At 41.5% G+C, this 20789-nt stretch overlaps 1 protein-coding gene across 13 annotated transcripts in view; it reads left to right on the top strand.

Annotated features, from left to right (window-relative positions):
* Positions 1-20789, top strand: part of tenm2a (teneurin transmembrane protein 2a) — a 2964155-nt gene that overhangs the window by 2878653 nt on the left and 64713 nt on the right. For all 13 annotated transcript variants that reach the window (XM_073067293.1, XM_073067288.1, XM_073067292.1 and 10 more), the window contains 3 exons: positions 1502-1621; positions 4574-4835; positions 6280-6547. In XM_073067293.1, the coding sequence (XP_072923394.1) occupies positions 1502-1621; positions 4574-4835; positions 6280-6547 (650 nt within the window). The remainder of the gene's footprint in view (positions 1-1501; positions 1622-4573; positions 4836-6279; positions 6548-20789) is intronic.

The following is a 20789-nucleotide window of genomic DNA, read 5'->3' as shown; positions in this document are numbered from 1 at the left end:
TTGCAGCAGCAGCAGTACAGTGCAATACATAAAATCACTACAGTAACGTGCAAATTTTAGGCACCCTAGCTATACATGTGTATATGCCTAAGGCTTTTGCACAGTACTGTAAGGTAATACATGCGAATGCTGCTGATGTAGAAGTTCAGCCACAATCTTAATGAAAGGTAGAACAGATTTGAAGGACCGTATCACCTACCCCAGCTCCATTTCTTTCTGCCCAAAGTAGTTGAAAATAGTTAAATACATTTAAATTAATTCAATTCAGTTAAGAAACATATTACCCAAATCTTCATAACAGCCCTTAAGCTCCAACAAAATGAATAGTCTAACTTGTAGGTTCAGTTGATAGATTTTTAAATGTAATCACAAAGAATTCAGCAGAGGTTTGTGCTAATAAAGAGAGAAATATCTAGATAACCTGGAATAAGGAACAGTGGATATCTCAAAAGTTCACGAATGGTGGTAACATCTTAAATATATTGAAAGTTGACCGGTTAAAATATAATACAGAATAAAATATAAATATTAGGCATGTGTTTCTTAACATTAAGCAGCAATGGAAAATACGAGAAGAAACAGCATTTCAGAAAAACACAGTCTGGAATTTCTTGGCATCGATGAGCTGTCCACACTCTGTCTCCCTTTACCCAACAGGTCCACATTTTCCTGGACAGGTTCTTCTGGTGGCAGCTTCCTGAATATGGTCAATACACAAGTCCTTCCAACCATAAATAGTATCCCACAGTAGGTTTGAACAAACCCTCAGAAATGCTTTCACTGGCATTTAAGCCATCCCCTCATGCTTAACTGTCCATCAAAATTGTTAAAGGTTTTGCATCTTTGTATAAGTTACCGGTATACATAAACACTCAAAAGTCATTAAAAATTAATCACACCATTAAAAACTTCCAGTCTTTCTAGTGCAGGTTCAGCCAGCAAACCAGGTGACTGCTGGAGAATTGCAGGAAGATTGCCCTCCTCTTCAAGATTCCATGAGACATTCAATGTTAGAGCTTTGCTGGGAAATAGTCAGTGAGCAGCTCAGAATAAGTCCCAGTCTTTTATGTTTTCACACACTTGTGCAGGAGCTCAAACTCCCTTGGAGTTATGGAGGAAATGCCTGTGTTTCCACAAGAAGCAGGCAGCATTCTGTTCCACAACAGGCACAATTTCCTCTGGTCAGGCTGATGTCACAACTATTTTCTTTACTGGTCATTCCTTACTAAAACCTCTTGAGAGATTCAGAATCTGTAGGCACTGTTCACTCTCTTGGAGTAATAAACTACCTGCAAGTCAATGACTTTCACGTTAATAGGATCCATCTATCTGTTGGCATATTTATATTGGAGTGAGGAAAACAAAGAGTCACTGTTATGAAATAACATCTTGCCTTTGCAATGTTTATCGTGTTATCACTGCAAACCTTCATTTGCTGTTTTGTCGTTTAGTTTAAAAGACATTTTGCAATTGCAATGTGGTCTTCTGTTTTCTTTCACAGCTTAGCTTCACTAATCAGAGGACAAGTCTTTACAAAGGATGGAACGCCATTAGTTGGAGTAAACGTGTCATTTGTCAAATATCCTCAGTATGGATACACAATTACCCGACAGGATGGAACGTGAGTCAGAAATTTGATTTTCAATGGATTAGTTGAAGCAACAAGGTCCCTCCTTCAAGGACACTATCTAATTCACCCACTAAGTAATTTTGATTTATCCATTTAGAGACTCTGATCACTGTTGGCAAGATCAGCACTTCGTCCAACTGTAATTGCTCATGAAGCGAATGACTTGTTTGGGAATTTTATAGGGAAGTTAAGAGTCACTTAGAAATCTTATTCCAATCATTTTAGATATCTAAGTTTTTTTCCTAAGTTTTTCTTCAGGAAAAAGATGGATAGTTCAGGGCTTTAGCTTCTTATATAGGCTCGTTGTCTGATTCATATGTGAAAATTGGCCGACTATTATTGGATTCTTCTTCCATATTGCCAACATAATCAAGCTCAGTCTTTTGTGTGTATCAATCAAGCACATGCAAAAATTTACAGTTAGAAGCCTATATCAAGATATATGACATTTTCCTTAGGCTATATGGGAACATCAAGGTCCATCACATAGAAACATAGAAAATAGGTGCAGGAGTAGGCCATTTGGCCCTTTGAGCCCGCACCGCCATTCAGTATGATCATGGCTGATCATCCAACTCAGAACCCTGTACCTGCTTTCTCTCCATACCCCCTGATCCCTTTAGCCACAAGGGCCATATCTAACTTCCTCTTAAATATAGCCAATGAACCGGCCTCAACTGTTTCCTGTGGCAGAGAATTCCACAGATTCACCACTCTCTGTGTGAAGAAGTTTTTCCTCATCTCGGTCCTAAAAGGCTTCCCCTTTATCCTTAAACTGTGACCCCTCGTTCTGGACTTCCCCAACATCGGAAACAATTTTCCTGCATCTAGCCTGTCCAATCCCGCCAACTCCTTCTTCTGTTCCTTTGCTTTCAGCCCAGTATCCAGTCTTTCCCAGCTTGATTCAGACCTTTACTGAAGTCATTAAGATTCTTTTCAGCTATACACATGGCATCCTTATGCTAAAGTCTTTTTTCCCTCTCTGCACCAGTGCCCTTCTCCAACAGCTGTTGTGGCAAGTTACCTTATGTAACCTTCATATGCGGTCATCCTTAATGGGAATTATGAGGCCAGCTGAAGCCATGGCCCTTGCTTCATGTGCTGTACCTCACACCAGACTCTCTGAAAGAACTGTAGACGTTCCATTCCAAAATCCTGCAGGCAGTCAACCACCCCCATAACTTCACATTCTCATGATTTTATACTCAACTCTCAGGTTGTTCTGTCTGAACCAACATTCTGATCTGGTACATCAGGGACACAATGGCATTTTCACTCCACACTCATTTTATATTTATGTATTTTAAATACTGATGCTTGTTATGGTGATGTTACCCTATGTTCTTTTATGTTTTTGAAGACCATTTTATAGACAAACACTGCAACTCATTTCACTGGGGCGTTTACCTTTCTATAAATTAGATAACTTAAAGTTCTTCTTTCACTGACTGTGAGAAATGCTTTGGGTGATTTAACAAGATTAAAAACAATTGTTAGTCTTTCACACTTCAGACATGAAGTACAAATGGATTTCCATAGTTTTATTTTGTTCTGACAATCTGTGAATTTAGAAATACCTGCCCATCTTCAAACTTACCATACTAACAGCAATTAACTTCTAGTTGACCTCAATCTTTCTTAAATAGCTATCAGTCTTCTGTCACCTTGAAAGGACACACAGCTCTTATCTCAGTACCTTGTATTATGTAACACTTCAGCTTTAGTAAAACAATGTACGGTCAGACTTGCAAACAATACCAAAGACATGCAGTCAATGTTAAATACAGTGTAAAAATTCAAGCCCACCCACCCAGTGAGAAATAAATACAGAAAATAATTAATTTATCTGTTTTAAGTTCTCGCTTATGACATAGAAAGAGGCTGTTCAGCCCTTTGAATCAATGTTGGCTGCCTGAGCATTCCCTACCATCTCATCCTTCCACTTTCCCCTATAATCCATTTATTCCCTTTCTCATGCCAATCAGCTTCCCCCATTTTTGCTGCCACACACCTACTCAAGGGGTATTTTACACTGACCAATTAATCTTCCAAAATTTCTCTGGAATGTGGAAGGAAGACATAAGTTTTCCTCTCAAAGTTCACAGGCAGAATGTGCAAACTGCACATAGGTAGTAGAAGAGGTCAGAATTAAACCTGGATTGCTGGAGCTGTGTGGCACCTCCTTTAATGATGCAGCATCACTCCATAATGTCTAAAGATCTCTGTAATTCCTCTGTTCCTCTGAAAAATCCTATTTGTACGATCAAGTGATAAGCAAAGGCTTGGCAATTCTGATACTTAATACATCATTTTTGTATGCAGTACATTGGAAGTTATCAGGAACCTAGTCACTGAATGCAGGCAAGCAGACGTGCACGCCTGCTTTACAGTGTTCAGTCTGGGCTTTCCATACCTAAAGCAGCCAAGCGCGGAGAGGATATTTCCAATAGTGGGGGGTGTGGGTAGTCTAGGACTATAGGGCACAGGTTCAGAATACAAGGATGTCACTTCAGAATAGAGATGAGGAGGAATTTCTTTAGCCAGTTTTGGTGAATCTGTGGAATTCATTGTCACAGATGGCTATGGAGGCCAAGTCACTGGGAATATTTAAAGCAGAGGTTTTTTTTATTAAAAGGGGCATCAAAGGTTTTGGAGATAAGGCAGGAGAAATGGGTTGAGATAGATAATAAATCAGCTATGATGGAATGGAGGAACAGACCTGATGGGCCAAATAGCTCATTTCTGCTCCTATTTCTTATGGTTTCATGGACCATTGGGAATAAGGTTAAACAGCTTATTGTTCTCATTTATTGTGTAGGAAACTCTACCATGTTGTCAAGAGCTAATGTGCCTTAGCCAAAGGGAGGAGTTTATGTCATAGAACCAATGCTGTGGTTCTTTCAGACGGCTTTTGCTAAAATTGTGCCTTCTTTGTATCCGTAGGTTTGATTTAATTGCAAATGGTGGTGCATCTCTTACATTGCACTTCGAGCGTGCTCCATTTCTCAGCCAGGAACGCACAGTCTGGCTTCCTTGGAACACTTTCTATGCTATGAACACACTGGTTATGAAGACAGAGGAAAACACCATTCCAAGCTGTGACTTGAGTGGATTTGTGCGACCGGAACCAATCCTTGTATCTTCTCCACTCTCAACTTTCTTTAGCTCATCTCCTGGGCAGAACCCCATCATTCCAGAGACTCAGGTAGGTGCATGGTAAAGTATGTGAGAGATTAATAAATTAATTACAGAAAAGAGGAAAGAAAATTCAGTGCATGGCCATACAATTTGATGCAGCACTTCATCAGTGGTGAATGTTGAGGGTGGGCTGTGAATGGACTTGGCCTTCCTGTTCTAGTCCAGGACATACCAGATGTCTCCTGTGTCCTATTTGCTAGCCCCCTTCTTAAGGTTCTCCGTAAGCTTTCTCACAACCTTGCTAACTTATTACCCAAATTATCTTGCTTGGGTTAAGAATTAGCAGAATTCTTGATCCTCTGGTGCAGCCACCTGCAGTCTGGTAACCTTTTGGATCTGTTAGCTTGCTGGCAACATTTCAATGGAAGTGACAGCAAACAACGTCAATTTAGTCAGAAAGGGGAAAGTGCTTGTGGAGTGGAAGAAACGGAACTCATAACAAAAAATTCAGCAACTTTTCCAATAAAAGCTGGACACTCTTTCCAGAGAGAAAAAAGAAATCTCAGTCCCAGTCCCTTGAGCAAAGATTAAAGATTAGCTTTATTTGTCACGTGTACATTGGAACATACAGTGAAATGCAGTGATTGCATCAACTCAAATCAGCAAGGATTGTGCTGAGGGAAGCCCGCAAGTGTCACCATTCTTCAGCGACAACATCGCATGCCCTCAGCTCACAAACCCCAACCATGCAGTGCAGTCAATTGGTCCGATTGATGGGCAGATTACCCAATCAACTCCAGTCTGGTTGCAAATAGCTTTGCCACTATTTGAAAAAAGAGGTCTAAAGAATTAATGCAGTTTCGGTAAAATGAAGATATTTCCATTTTAAAAAAAGTATTTGTGCATGAGGAATCTACTCTGATTTTTTTGCTTTTGAATTTTGGCTCTCCAGAGTTATTTTTTCCATAAAAGTAAACACCCATGTAGATGGGCTTGAATCACACACTTTCCACTATCTAATTGATTGTTGGAATACTTTCCAGAATTAAAGGCCCTGATCCCATTTAACTGTGTGTGGCTCTGTCAGTAATCATTATGTTTCCTTATTTATGTCTCATAAATTACACATTAAAACCTCCAGTCCCCATACTATTTATTTAAAATTCATGGCATTCATGCTTGCAAAGAAAGAGATTTGCAAAAAGGTTACCTCATTAGTTCAGTCTTTAGGAAGATGTTTGTCTGTTGCAAAATCAAATGAAAGGACACTTTTTCTTTCAAACAGATTAGAATATTCTGTTTAACTAACATGTGACAAGCACATAAATGATTTCTGATGCTGTTTGTAATGGGCCAAGCCAATTTATAGTAATTACTGAGAGTAGAATACTGATTGTACGGCATAAAATGATAGATGATGACAGTGAGTTATTAGAAGAATTTCACAACTTCACAAATTAGACTGTAATAATGGCTTTAACATACAAGTATTATTTGTGCAATGTCTTCAGGTTCTCCATGAAGCTGTTGAAATCCCTGGCTCCAGCATGAAGTTGTGCTACCTAAGCTCACGCACCGCTGGCTATAAATCCCTTCTGAAGGTCACAATGACTCAATCAATTGTGCCAATCAATCTGATTAAGGTTCACTTGATGGTGGCCGTGGAAGGGCATCTCTTCCAGAAATGGTTCCATTCATCACCAAACCTGGCCTACACTTACATATGGGACAAAACAGATGCCTACAGTCAGAAGGTCTACGGTCTCTCTGAAGCTGTTGGTATGTTGTTTTCTTTTTTTTTTCCTAATTTTGCTTTCATGTTCTATTATGAAGAGAAAAAAAGATGCATCATACATTTATTGTTTGATTGCAGTAGATTGCACTTGGTAGTACTTTAGATTCTGAGTAAGCTGAAAAATTGTAACAACATTCATTGAGCGTCAAACAAGAGAAAATCTGCAGATGCTGGAAATCCGAGTAACACACACAAAATGCTGGAAGATCTGAGCAGGTCAGGCAGCATCTGTGGAAAATTCAGGAACAGCTTCTTCCCCTCTGCCATCCGATTCCTAAATGGACATTGAAGTTTTGGACACTACCTCACTTTTTTTAATATGCAGTGTTTCTGCTTTTGCACATTTTTTAAATAATCTATTCAATATACGTAATTGATTTACTTGTTTATTTATTATTATGTTTTATTTTATTTATTATTTTTTCACTCTCTCTGCTAGATTATGTATTGCATTGAACTGCTGCTGCTAAGTTAACAGATTTCACGTCACATGTCGGTGATAATAAACCTGATTCTGATTCTGAAAAAGTACAGTCGATGTTTCGGGTCGAAACCCTGAGGAGTAGATTTAAAAGGTGGGGAGAAGGGAGAGAGAAACACCAGATAATAGGTCAAACTTGGAGGGGGAGGGATGAAGTAAAGAGCTGGGAAGTTGATTGGTGAAAGAGACAGAAGGCCATAGAAGAAAGAAAAAGGAGCACCAGAGGGAGGTGATGGGTGAGTAAGGAGATATGGTGAGGGAGGGAAGAGGGGATGGGAAATAGTGAAGGAGGGGGAAGGGGTGGGAAGCATTACCAGAAGTTTGAGAAATCGATGTTCATACCATCAGGTTGGAGGCTACCCAAACAAGGTGGTGTTCCTCCAACCTGAGTGTGGTCTCATTACGACAGTGGAGGAGGCCATAGATGTACATACTGGAATGGGAATGGGAAGTGGAATTAAAATGGGTGACCGCTGAGAGATCCCACTTTTTCTGGTGGTCGGAGTGTCGATACTCAGCAAAGTGGTCTCCCGATCTATGTCAGGTCTCACCAATATGCAGGAGGCCACACCGAGAGCACCGAACACAGTATGAAGTGTTGCCTCACCTGGAAGGACTGTTTGGGGCTCTGAATGGTAGTGAGAGAGGAGGTGTAAGGACAGGTGTAGCACTGTCATAAGTGCCAGAAGGGAGATAGGGAGGAATGAATGGACAAGGGAGTCGTGTAGGGAGCGATCCCTGCGGAAAGCAGAAAGTGCTGAGGAGGGAAAGATGTGCTTTGTGATGTTGGAGGTAATGGAAGTTTCAGAAAATTATGTGCTGGACTTGGAGGCTGGTGCGGTGGTAGGTGAGGACAAGAGGAACCCTATCCCTGGTAGGGTGGCGAGAGGATGGGGTATGAGCAGACATGCGTGAAATGGAAGAGATTCAGTTGAGGGCAGCGTTGATGGTGGAGGAAGAGAAGCCCATTTTGCGTGTTTATTTGTCACTCCTGAGTTACCTTCAGACTCTCTCTCCAATGACATATTGAGCTCTCTCCGGGTCATTTTGTCTTTTTACAATGCAGATATTCTTCTGTATGTAACAGTGCTACCAAGAAATAAGTTGGTGTTGAATCTCTTTATTAAATTGTATTAGACACCATCAGAAAGAATTCTTGGCCACTAATTCAATAGAGTTAGGAGCAGGTACAGGAGTGGACCTAATGAAGTGGTCACAGAAGTGGAATCTAGTGTGGTCTTCTGCTGCTATACTTCATCCACTTCAAGGTTTGACATGTTGTGTGTTCACAGATGCTCTTCTGAACATCACTGTTGTAATTGGTGGTTATTTGACTGACTGTCCATTTCCAGTCACCTTGAATTAGTCTGGTCCTTCTCCTCTGACCTCTCTCATTAATCAGGCATTTTTGCCCACACAAATGCTACTCACTGGATATTTTTCATCTCTCGCACCATTCTCTGTAGAGACTGTTGTGTGTGAGGAGATCAGCATTTTCAGGTTTTCTGAGATACTCATACTACCCTGTCGGACACCAACAATCATTCCACGGTCAAAGTGACTTAGATCCCGTTTCTTCCCTGTTCTGGTGATTGGTCCAAACGACAACTGAACCTCTTGACCATGTCTACATGCTTTTATGCGTTGAGTTGCCACCAGATGATTGGCTGATGAGATATTCGCATTAACAAGATGTACAGGTGTGCCAAATGAAGTGGCCAGTGAATGTATTTTCACGTGTCTAAGTAAGATCCATGGATAGACAATATTTGTAGTTTCCAGTCATATATTCACGATATGTAATACGGACAAGTGTCATGACAAAGGGAACAGGATTCCTCTACATCCTGTAGAATGCAGTTTGGTGGCAGGAGAGTGACCACATCTACTTCCCCTGTTGTATTACAACCAGTGAAGAGTTTCCACAGGTCATCAGCAAAGTTTCTGGGTAGCCAGAAGTACGTGGCTCTCCCTGTGAACAAAACCACTGCTTGGAAACCCATAGCTGCATCTTGGTATTCATCGGTACGCTGTCATAAACTTGACAACCAGTCAGAAATCTTAAAGGACAATATACTACCAAGCTAGAAATGCTTTCCAAGGAGAAACCTATTGTCAGAATAATTCAAAGAGAAACGTCTCCAGCTGTGGTTGGCCTTGCCACCACTATTTCAGCAATGCTGTCTTATAATGCTGACAAGAAGCTCAAGGACAGCATCTTCACTTTTCACATTATGCTTTTTATTTAGCTCTGTTGTGTGTCAGGGACACCTGAAAATACAATTTGAGAGAATTGTACCAGAATTCTGATCTTGTGAATTATTAATCCAACATGTCTTTTTGAAAGAAAGGCTAAGAAGCTAATTGCTATACGTGAAAGCAATTATATTTGTTTATTATTCTTAAAACTAAAGGCATTCTTTCAGTGTATTTCCCTGTAAAAGATTCAGTTTATGTCAGCAACTGCAGAGAAAAGGAGGCAAAGTACTAGACAAATAAAATGATTTAGATCAACCTGGCTACTGGGAGATAAGAAATGCTCTAAAACTTCATCGCAAGCAATTGCCACAGCCGATGATCTAAATTGTAAAACTGCTATCACAAATTTCCATGAAGTATTTTAAATACATAATGGTACAGTTCAAATGTTTGGAGACCTAATGCTGTATTTTCATTGTCACTGTGTTACCACTTTACTGAACTGTCACAGAACAAAAAGCAATAAGACAGATTTGTTGGCTTTATGGATTGACAGGAAGGAAGGCTGAGATGTTATTTCATCTCCAACGTACAATAAATCCAGTGGGGAGTGGCTGAGCTCTGCCCTGTGATTTAGTGACTGGTAATCTTTGTGGCCAAGTCTGATTTCAATGATTTCGGCTTGAGTACCAGCTCAGAAGTACAAGAGAGGTAAATCCAGCAGTGCTGAAGGTTTTGGTAAAGCTTCAGAAGCACCCGTAAAGGGCATTATCAGGAAAGACAGATTGCACCAACCTCAAGGAACCAGAATCATTTGCGGCACTTTAAGCATTAATTATAGATGCACTTAAGCCACAAAATCTGCAACTTTCAAAGCTGCCTCCAGCACTCACTGACAGCAGCTGAGAAGCTACTGAAAAGACACACACACACACACACACTCTCTCTCTCTCTCTCTTTCCCTCTCCCCCTCTCCCCCTCTCCCCCTCTACCCCTCTCCCCCTCTACCCCTCTCCCCCTCTCTCCCTCTCCCCCTCTCTCCCTCTCCCCCTCTCTCTCTCTCTCTCTCTCCCTCTCTCCCTCCTTCCCTCCCATCTACTTCCAAAAATGTCTGATGAGTAAAAACTAGAACTGCTGAAGCCCAATAAAAAGACAGGGATGATAACATCACTGGCAGGAGCTCTAACTATTATTTGATCTAATCTTTAAAGGCTTATTGTCTGCTCCGGGTAATAGCTTTACCCATCCCAACAGGTGTGGGTCATTCAACAGTAAAATGTCAGTCAAGAAACAACAAAGCCCCCACTGGCAATAGTGTAGCAGTTAATGTAACAATATCATAGTGCCGGTGACCAGGGTTCAATTCTCACCGCTGCTTTTAAAGAGTTTGTACATTCTTCCCGCAACTAGTTTCCTCCCGGTGTTTGGGTTTCTTCCCACATTCCAAACATGAATGGGTTAAATAGGTTAACACATAAATAAATAAATTTATACACAAATAGCTTGATTGGGAAGAAAAAATTACCCCGTGATTATTCTGAAAGCAAAGAAAGTATTGCAAATGAAACCTATCAAATGTTGAAAAGCCTAGATAGAGTGGACATGGAGAGAATGCCTCCTATATTCAGTGAGTCTGAGACCTGAGACCACAACCTCAGAATACAAGGACATCCCTTTATATCAGAGCTGAGAAGCAAGTTCTTTAGTCAGAGCGTGGTGAATCTGTGGAATTCATTACCACAGACAGATAGGGAAGTCAAGTAATGTTGGACATATTTAAAGCAGAGGTTGATAGGTTCTTGATGACTAAGGGGGTGAGTCAAAGTTTACGGGGAGAAGTAGGAGGATGGGATTGAGAGGGATAATAAATCAGCCATGATGGAATTGTGGAATAGACTCGATGGGCCAAATTACCTAATTCTGCTCCTATGGTCTTATGGAAATGTGAAATAATGATAGGAAATGTTGAATATTCTCAATAGGTTTGGCAGTTAGCAGTGAAATCTTTTGTCAGAATGGATGGTATCATAGTGAGAGTTATATCTATCCAGATGACTATATTTGACAGAATTGGCCATACCTTCTATAAATACAACCACTTAGACTTTAGCCAATCATTGCAAAATGACCATAGGTGAAAACAAAGATGCAAATAATGATTTCAAAGCATGTGTTTGTCTTTCACTTACTCCATGTGCAGTTATTACTTTAGCTGCTTAGAAATCCATTGGATAAAAACTGGGCCATTTCCACAACTTAGCCTGAAGCAGAAGGAAAAATCACAGATATGTCATTTGAAAGAGATCATAGCAATAGAACAGACTTTCTAAAAGAACTACAGCACATATTTTTCAAGGGGATTGTTTAAGCAAGGCAAAATGAGTAGATTCTGAAACTTTAATTGTCAGATATAACAGTGTAAAATGAACCAACAAAGTCATTTATCAAAGAAAAATAGAGGAAGTGAGACCATTAAATATGATGATAAAGCACTAATGCTTAAAAAATCAAATCTTCATGGATGACTTCAGTTATTTTGGAGTTATTCTTTGTTTTGTTGGTTGATTATTCTGTATGACTGCGTGCTGATGAATTCATAGGGTAAGAGAATGTGCAAATGAGTTATTTTGAGGAATTGAATTAATCTCAATGAGTTCATTGTTGATCTTTGACCTGGGTCTTGCTTAAGCAGCAGCACCCTTACCAGGGAGTCAGAAGGTTAATGATTTCAGTAGGGTTGTTTCAGTAGACAGAGCGTCCTCTGCTAAATGGTAAAATAGCTGCTCTCTTTGTTTATGATATCAAAACAGGACATATTAGACACATATCAAAACAGGAGCGGGGAGAAGCCAGACAGTGGTAGTAGATGTTGGCTCCCTGACTGGAGGCCTGTGACTAGTGGTGTGCCATAGGGATCAATGCCGGGTCCTTTGTTGTTTGACATCTGTATCAACGATCTGGATGATAATGTGGTTAACTGGATCAGTAAATTTTCAGATGACACCAAAATTGGGGGGGGGGGGGGGGTTTAGTGACAGCGAGGAAGCAACCACAGAGAGATCTGCATCAGCTGGAAAAATGGGCTTAAAAATGGCAGATGGAATTAAATGCAGATATGTGCGACATTTTACACTTCAGTTCACTTTACACTACAGTGAACAACAGGACACTGAAAAGTGTGTTAGAACAAAGGGATCTGGGAACAGAGGTTCATAATTTGTTGAAAGTGGCATCATAGGTAGATAGGGTCATAAAGAAAGCTTTTGGCACATTGGCCTTCATAAATCAATGTATTGAGTGCAGTAAATGGGATGTTATATTGAAATTGTATAACACATTGGTGAGACCTAATCTGGAATATTGTGTGTGGTTTTGGTCACATACCTGCAGAAAAGATGTCCACAAGGTTGAGTTGAATTGACTTTATTACTGACATCCTTCATATACATGAGGAGTAAAAATCTTTACATCTCTGTCTGTATGTGCAATGTGCAATTTATAGTAATTTATAATAAATAGTATTGTCAATTGGACAGTCAATATAATATAGAAATACAGTTACGTCAGCATGAATAAAGCAGTCTGTTGGCCTGGTGGAAGAAGCTGTCCCGGAGCCTGTTGGTCCTGGCTTTTATGCTGCGGTACCGTTTCCCAGATGGCAGCAGCTGGAACAGTTTGTAGTTGGGGTCACTCGGTCCCCAATGATCCTTCAGGACCTTTTTACACACCTGGCCATGTAAATGTCCTGAATGGTGGGAAGTTCACATCTACAGATGTGCTGGGCTGTCCACACTACTCTCTGCAGAGTCCTGCAATTGAGGGAAGTACAGTTCCCATATCAGGCAGTGATGCAGCTAGTCAGGATGCTCTCAATTGTGCCCTTGTAGAAAGTTCTTGGGATTTAAGGGCCCATACCAAACTTCTTCAACCATCTGAGGTGAAAGAAGCGCTGTTGTACCTTTTTCACCACACAGCCGATATGTACAGACCACGTGAGATCCTTGATGGTGTTTATGCCAAGGAACTTAAAGCTGTTCACCCTCTCAACCCCAAATCCATTGTTGTCAATAGGGGCTAGCCTGTCTCCATTCCTCCTGTAATCCACAACCAGCTCCTTTGTTTTTGCGACGTTGAGGGAGAGGTTGTTTTCTTGACACCACTGTGTCAGGGTGATGACTTCTTCTCTGTAGGCTGCCTCATTATAATTTGAGATGAGGCCAATCATTGTAGTGTCATCAGCAAATTTAATTAGCAGATTGGAACTGTGAGTGGCAACACAGTCAAGGATATACAGAAAGTAAAGGAGGGGGCTTAGGACACAGCCCTGAGGGGCACCTATGCTTAGGGTGAAAGGGGCAGAGGTGAGGGACTCCACTCTGACCACCCACTGGCAATCTGACAGGAAGTCCAGGATCCAGCAACACAGGGAAGGGTGAAGGCCAAGGTCTCTGAACTTCTTGTCAAGCCTGGAGGGAATTACGGTGTTGAATGCTGAACTGTAGTCCAAGAACAGCATTCTCACATAAGCATCCTTCTTCTCCATCTTCTTGCATCATCTGTCAATCAGTTTTGTCGGTAGGCAAATTGTAGGGGTGTGTACAGAGAAAATTTACAAGGATGTTGCCTGATCTGGAGGGTCTGAGTAATAAGGAAAGATTGATTAGGTTAGTTTTGTATGCCTTAGAAAGTAGAAGATTGAGAGGAGATTTGATAGAAGTATACAACATTATGAGGGGTATAGAAAGGATAAATGCAAGCAGGACTTTTCTACTGAGCTTGGGTGGGATTACAGCCGGAGTTCATTGGTTAAGGGTGAGAGCTTTAAAGGGAACATTAGGGGAAACATCTTCACTCAGAGAGTCATAAGAGTGTGAAATGAGCTACCAGTGCAAAAGGAGCATGCGAGCTCGATTTCAACATTTAAGAGAAGTTTATTTGGTACGTAGATGGTGGGTATATGGAAGGCGATGGTCCCAGTGCATGTCGATGAAAGTAGGCAGTTTAAATGGCTTTGGCATGGACTAGATCAGCTGCAAGGCCTGTTTCTGTGCTGTATTTCTCAATGACTCTATGGCACTATGGTAAAACCATAAGACCATCAGAAATAGGAGCAGAATTAGGGCATTCAGCCCTCTTAGTCTGCTCCGCCAGTTGATCATGGCTGATGCATTTCTGTCTCAACCCAATTCTTCTGCCTTCTCCCCATAACATTTCACAGCCTGTCTTTCAAGAATCTATCAATCTCCACCCTAAATATACCCAACGATTTTGCCTCCACAGCCACCGGTGGCAACAAGCTCCACAGATTCATCACCCTCTGGTCCTAGACTCCCCACTATAGGAAACATCCTCTCTATCTACACCCTTCAACATTCAATAGGTTTCAATGAGATCCACCTCATTCTTCCAGATTCCAGCGAGTACAGTCCCAGAGCCATCAAACACTCCTCAAGTGACAAGGCTTTCATTCCCAGAACCATTTTTGTCGATCTATTTTGAACCCTGCTCACAATACTCCAAATGAGGCCTCAACAGTACCTTATCAAACCTCAGGATTATATCCTTGTTTTCTTATATTCAAATTCTCATGAAATTAATGCTAATATTGCATTTGCCTTCCTCACCACCAACTCAACCAGCAAGTTGACCTTTAGTGAATCCTGCATGAGGACTCACAAGTCCCTTTGCACCTCTGATGTTTGAACTTTCTCCCATTTAGGAAATAGTCCATGCTTTTATTCCTCCTAATAAAATGCATGACCATACACTTCCCAACACAGTTTTCCATCTGCCACATTTTTGCCCATTCTCCTAATCTGTCTGTCTTTCTGCAGCCTCCCTGCCTTCTCAAAACTGCTTGCCGCTCAACCTATCTTCGTAATATCTGCAAACTTGGTCACAAAGCATCCACATCATTGACATATAACATAAAAAGAAGCGGTCCAACACCAAACCCTGTGGAATACCACTAGTCACCAGCAGCCAATCAGAAACAGCTCCCTTTATTCCCACTCTTTTCCTCCTGGCAATCAGCCAATGCTCTATCCAGGCTAGTATTTTTCCTGTAATAACATGGGCTCTTATCTTGTTAAGCAGCCTCATGTGCAGTACCTTATCAATCCATACACAACATCCACATTTTGTCTATCCTGCAAGTTATTTCCTCAAAGAATTCCAATAGATTTATCAGGCAAGATTTCCCTTTAAGCAAACCATGCTGACTTTGGCCTATATTACCACCTGCCTCCAAGTTCCCTGAAACCTCATCCTTAACAATCAACTCCAACCTCTTCCCAGCCATTGAGGTCAGGCTAATTTCCTTCCTTTTGCCTCCCTCCCTTCTTGAGGAGTGGAGTGACTTTATTAATTTTGCAGGCCTCTGAAATCATGCCGAAATCTAGTGATTCTCGAAAGATTATTGCTAATGCCTCCACAATCTCTTCAACTACTTCTCTTAGAACCCTGGGTTGTAGTCCATCTGGTCCAAGTGACTTAACAACCTTCAGACCTTTATCGGCTTTCCAAGCACCTTCGCCCTAGAAATAGCACCTGTATTCACTTCTGCCCTCTGACACTCTTGAACTTCTGGTATATTGCTTGTGTCTTCCACAGTGAAGTCTAATGTGAAACCCTTATTCAGTTTGTCTGCCATTCCCTTGCCCCCCATTACTATCTATCCAGCATCATTTTTCAGTGGTCCGATATCTACTCTCGCTTCTCTTTTACACCATATATCTGAAAAAAAACTTTGGTATTCTTTTTGAAGCTGTTGGCTCACTTATCTTCATATTTTATTTTATCCCCTCTTATGGCTTTTTTGTTGCCTTCTGTTGGTTTTTTAAAGCTTCCCAGTCCTCTAACTTCCCACTAATATCTGCTCTATGACCTCAATTTGCTTTTGTGTTGGCTTTGACTTCCCTTGTCAGCCTTAATTGTGTTATCTTGCCTTTAGAATACTTCTTTTTCTTTGGGATGTACCTAACCTGTGCCTTCCAAATTACTCACAGGAACTCCAGCCATTGCTGCTCCACCACATCCCTGCTAGTGTCCCCTTCAAACTGCCCGTGGCCATCTCCTCTCTCATGCCTCCTTAATTCACTTTACTTCACTCCAATACTGATAAATCTAATTTTATCTTCTTCCTCTCAAATTGCAGGGTGAATTCTATCATACAATGATCATTTGCCCCTTAGTTTTCCTTTACCTTAAACTCCCTAATCAAATCCAAATTCATTGCACAACACCGAAGCCAGAACAGCTGATCCCTGAGTGGGCTCAACCATAAGCTACTCTAAAAAGCTATCTTGTAGGCATTCTACAAGTTCTCTATCTTAGGATCCAAAATCAGCACCAATCTGATTTTCCCAATCCACCTGCATATTGAAATCCTCCATGACTATTGTAACATTGCCCTTTTGACATGGATTTTCTCTCTCCTGCTGTAATTTGTAGCCTACATCCTGGTTTTGTGCAGAGGTCCGTATATGACTCCCATCAGGATCTTTTTACACTTGCAGTTTCTTAACTCCGCACACAACGATTCTACATCTTCCGATTGTATGTCACCTCCATCTCAGGATTTGATTTCATATTTTACCAACCAGAGCCACACCACCCTCTCTTGCCTGTCTGCCTGTCCTTTTGGTACAATGTGTGTCCTTGGATATTAAGGTCCCAACTATAATTTTCTTTCAGCCATGAATCAGTGATGCCCACAGTGTCATGCTGCCAATCTCTAAGTGCGCTACAAGATCATTTACTTTATTCCACATGCTGCGTGCGTTCAACTATAACACCTTTAGTCCTGTATTCATCACCCTTTTTTGATTTTGTCCACCTGTTATACTGCAACTCATCCCACTAACTTCAATTTTGCCTCATTGTCTGCCTGTCCTTCCTAAAAGTCTCACTACACACTGCCTCTGCTTGTATGCCTACTGCCCCATCCTTAGCCCTATCACTCTGTTTCCCAACCCCTGCCAAATTAGTTTAAACCCTCCCCCACTGCTCTAGCAAACCTGCCTGCAAGGATATTGGACCCCCCCCCCCCCACCTTGGGTTCAGGTGTAACCCATCCCTTGTGTACAGGTCTCACATCCCCTGAAGAATTACTAATGATCCAGAGATTTGAAACTCTGCTCCCTGCACCAGTTCTTCAGCCATGCATTCATCTGCCAAATCATCCTATTTTACCCTCAATGTTGAGTGGCAGAGGCAGTAATCCAAAGATTACTACCCTGGAGATCCTGCTATTCAGCTTTCTACCTAGCTCCCTAAATTCTCTCTTCAGGACCTCGTCTTACCTATGTCATTGGTGCCAATATGTACCAAGACTTCTGGCTTTCCATGTAATTCTTGTAACGCGGGCACTGCACCTGCAAAGATCAAGCCCAATGCCAGTCCCAAGCTGAATGACTATGATATGGTTCAAGATGGTGGCCTAGACTTTTATAGTCAATGAGAACACTGGTGGCTTAACAGTGAAATTAATCTCCCAGTGATCTTCCCAAAAGTAGCCTGAAGGCCCATACCTCAAGGTTCAACAATAGCTTCTTCCCCACTACCATTAGGTTCTTGAGCCTAGGTGAAAGACCTTAATGCTAAAGCAAAGTATGTTTTGTCTTCTCTTCCTAAATCTTGCATCAGTATTGTTTATATTAAGTTGTCTATTTTTGCACATGTAAGTTATGTATAATTTATGCTAATTTATGTTTATGTTAACTTATGTTTGTCCTCGTTTTGTAATGTGCTGTTCTGCTGCCGCAAAAAGCTAATTTTTCTGGCCTTTTATACCCTGTGCATGTATACCAATGACAGTAATAAACTTGAATTTGAACTGTTGGTGAGAACCTTTCAACAGCAAGCCATGCAAAACCAGTTACCTAAGCCACATCTCTGACCCAGCTGGCTAACAAAACTGCCATTAAATATTATTGCTAAATTGATTTATCATTATCACATGACTGAAGTACAATGAAAACTTGTCTTGCATCCCATTTGATTAGACCATTTCATTAAGCAGTGCATTGTGGTTGTAATAATAGAGTGCAGAATAAAATACTGATACGGAGAAAATGCAATGCGGATACACAATAAATTGCAAGGACATTATGAAGTCAAGAGTCCATCTTCATTCAGTCGTCTTATAACAGTGCGTTAGAAATTCTCCTTGAGCCTGGCATTCAGGTGTTTGTATAGAAACATAGAAAGCCTACAGCATAATACAGGCCCTTTGGCCCACAAAGCTGTGCCCAAACATGTCCCTACCTTAGAACTGTGTGTGTGTGCACACGCGTGCGCCCTTAACTCCTGGTGGAGTCATCGGGGCGCCGTCATGACAAGCTTTTTGCACCGATCTTTTTGGTGATTGCTCATTGTACGATGTGTCTTGGGCATCTGAAACCTGGCAGAGCCCATCCCTCCCCAGGTTCTTTTTTACAAGGTCGAGTTGCTAGCTCGACACTCAACCCAGGCATGGATAGAGAGCATACAAGAGAGCCGCCCGGATTCGAACTCAGGACCTCTCACCCCGAAGTCCAGTGCTGATGCCACTAGGCCACCTTCGAACTACGTAGGCTTTATACATAGCCCTCTATTTGTTTTAAGCTTCAGATAGCCAAACAGTAATCTCTTAAAAAACCCTATCATTTCTGCCTCCACCACCGTTGCCAGCAGCCCATTCCACACACTCATCACTCTCTGCGTAAAAAAACTTACTCCTGTCATCTCCTCTGTACCTACATCCAAGCACCTTAAAACTGTGACCTCCTGTGTTAGCCATTTCAGCCCTGGGGAAAAGCCTCTGACTATCCACATGATCAACACCTCTCATTATCTTGTACACCTTTCATCTTCCGTCGCTCCAGGGAGAGAAGGCCAAGTTCGCTCAACCTATTCTCATAAGGCATGCTCCCCAATCCAGGCAACATCCTTGTAAATCTCCTCTGCACTCTTTCTATGGTTTCCACGTCCTTCCTGTAGTGAGGCGACCAGAATTGAGCACAGTACTCCAAATGGGGTCTGACCAGGGTCCTAAATAGCTGCAACATTACCTCTCAGCTCTTAAACTCAATCCCACGATGGATGAAGGCCAATGCACCATATGCCGCCTTAACCACAGAGTCAACCTACGTAGCAGCTTTAAGTGTCCTATGAACTCGGACCCCAAGCTCCCTCTGATCCTCCACACTGCCAAGAGTCTTACCATTAATGCTATATTCTGCCATCATATTTGACCTACCAAAATGAACCACCTCACACTTATCTGGGTTGAACTCCATCTGCCAGTTCTCAGCCCAGTTTTGCATCCTATCCCGTTGTAACCTCTGACAGCCCTCCACACTATCCACAACATCTCCTACCTAATGGGAAGGAGTAGAAGAGAAGATGTCTGGGGTGGGCGGGATCTTTGACTTAGTTGACTGCTTTACTGAGGCGGTAAGAAGCATAGATTTTATTGGCTGTTTTACTGAGGCAGTGAAAAGTATAGACTGGGTCCGTGGAGGAGAGGCTGGTTTCTGTGATGTGCTGAGTTCTGTCCACAACTCTGAGTTCTTTGTGATATTTTATATTGTGAAATATTATTGTTAAATAATATGGGGGATGAAGATGAATGGAGAAGAGGAATGACAGCCAAAACTTGCCCCTTATTTTCAAAGTTGAATGTTTTCAACGGTAGCTTCAAGACCCATTCCATTACTCGAACACATAGCCTCAGCTGATGCTCCGGAGAAGGGTTGAAGAGTGTAGCACTCCCAGAGGCACCGAATTTCAAATAAGATGTTAAACCAAATTTTCCATCTTCTGTTGATACATGCCAGAGCACCATATTAAAACGAAACAGGAATGTTCTCTCCAGTCTCTTAAATTCTCCCCAATTTACAAGTCTTGCTTGATATTAGAGCAATTGGTCACTGTCACTTTATGAGGATAGGTTGAGTGAACTAGGGTTTTTCTCTCTGGAGAGAAGGAGGATGAGTGGTCACTTGAGAGAGATGTACAAGATGATGAGAGGTATAGATTGAGCCGATAGCCGGAGACTTTTTCTGAAGAAGGAAATGGCAAGTATGAGGGGGTATAATTTTAATACGATTGAAGGAAAGCATAGGGAATGATAGAGGTAAGAGAGTGCTGGGTGCATGCTAGGGTTGTTGACAGAGGCAGATACATTAAGGACATTTGAGAGACTCTTAGATAGGCACATAGATGAGAAAAAATAGAGGCTATGTTGGAGGAAGGGTAAGTTTGATCTTAGAGTAGTTTAAGAGGTTGGCACAACATCTTGGGCAAAACAGCCTGTACTGTGTTGTAATGTTCTATCTTCTAGAACATTCTCAGCTTTCTTATCTTTCTGTGAACAATTTGGTTCATTTCTTAGTTCATCTGTGCAATATAAATGAACATGGCAAGGCCAGTATTTATTGTCCATTCCTGTTCACTCTTCTTGAATCATTGCAGTGTTTGTGATGGAGGTGGTGGTCAGGGAGTTCCATGAATTTGATCCATTTACTGTTGTTTGCATATTATAATCATAAAACAATGGCCAC

The sequence above is a fragment of the Hemitrygon akajei genome, chromosome 15 (genome assembly GCF_048418815.1).
Source record: "Hemitrygon akajei chromosome 15, sHemAka1.3, whole genome shotgun sequence".
In the NCBI taxonomy this organism is placed as follows: Eukaryota; Metazoa; Chordata; class Chondrichthyes; order Myliobatiformes; family Dasyatidae; genus Hemitrygon; species Hemitrygon akajei.
The sequence above is the reverse complement of the archived record's forward strand: the minus strand, read 5'-3'. Positions and strand labels throughout refer to the sequence as shown.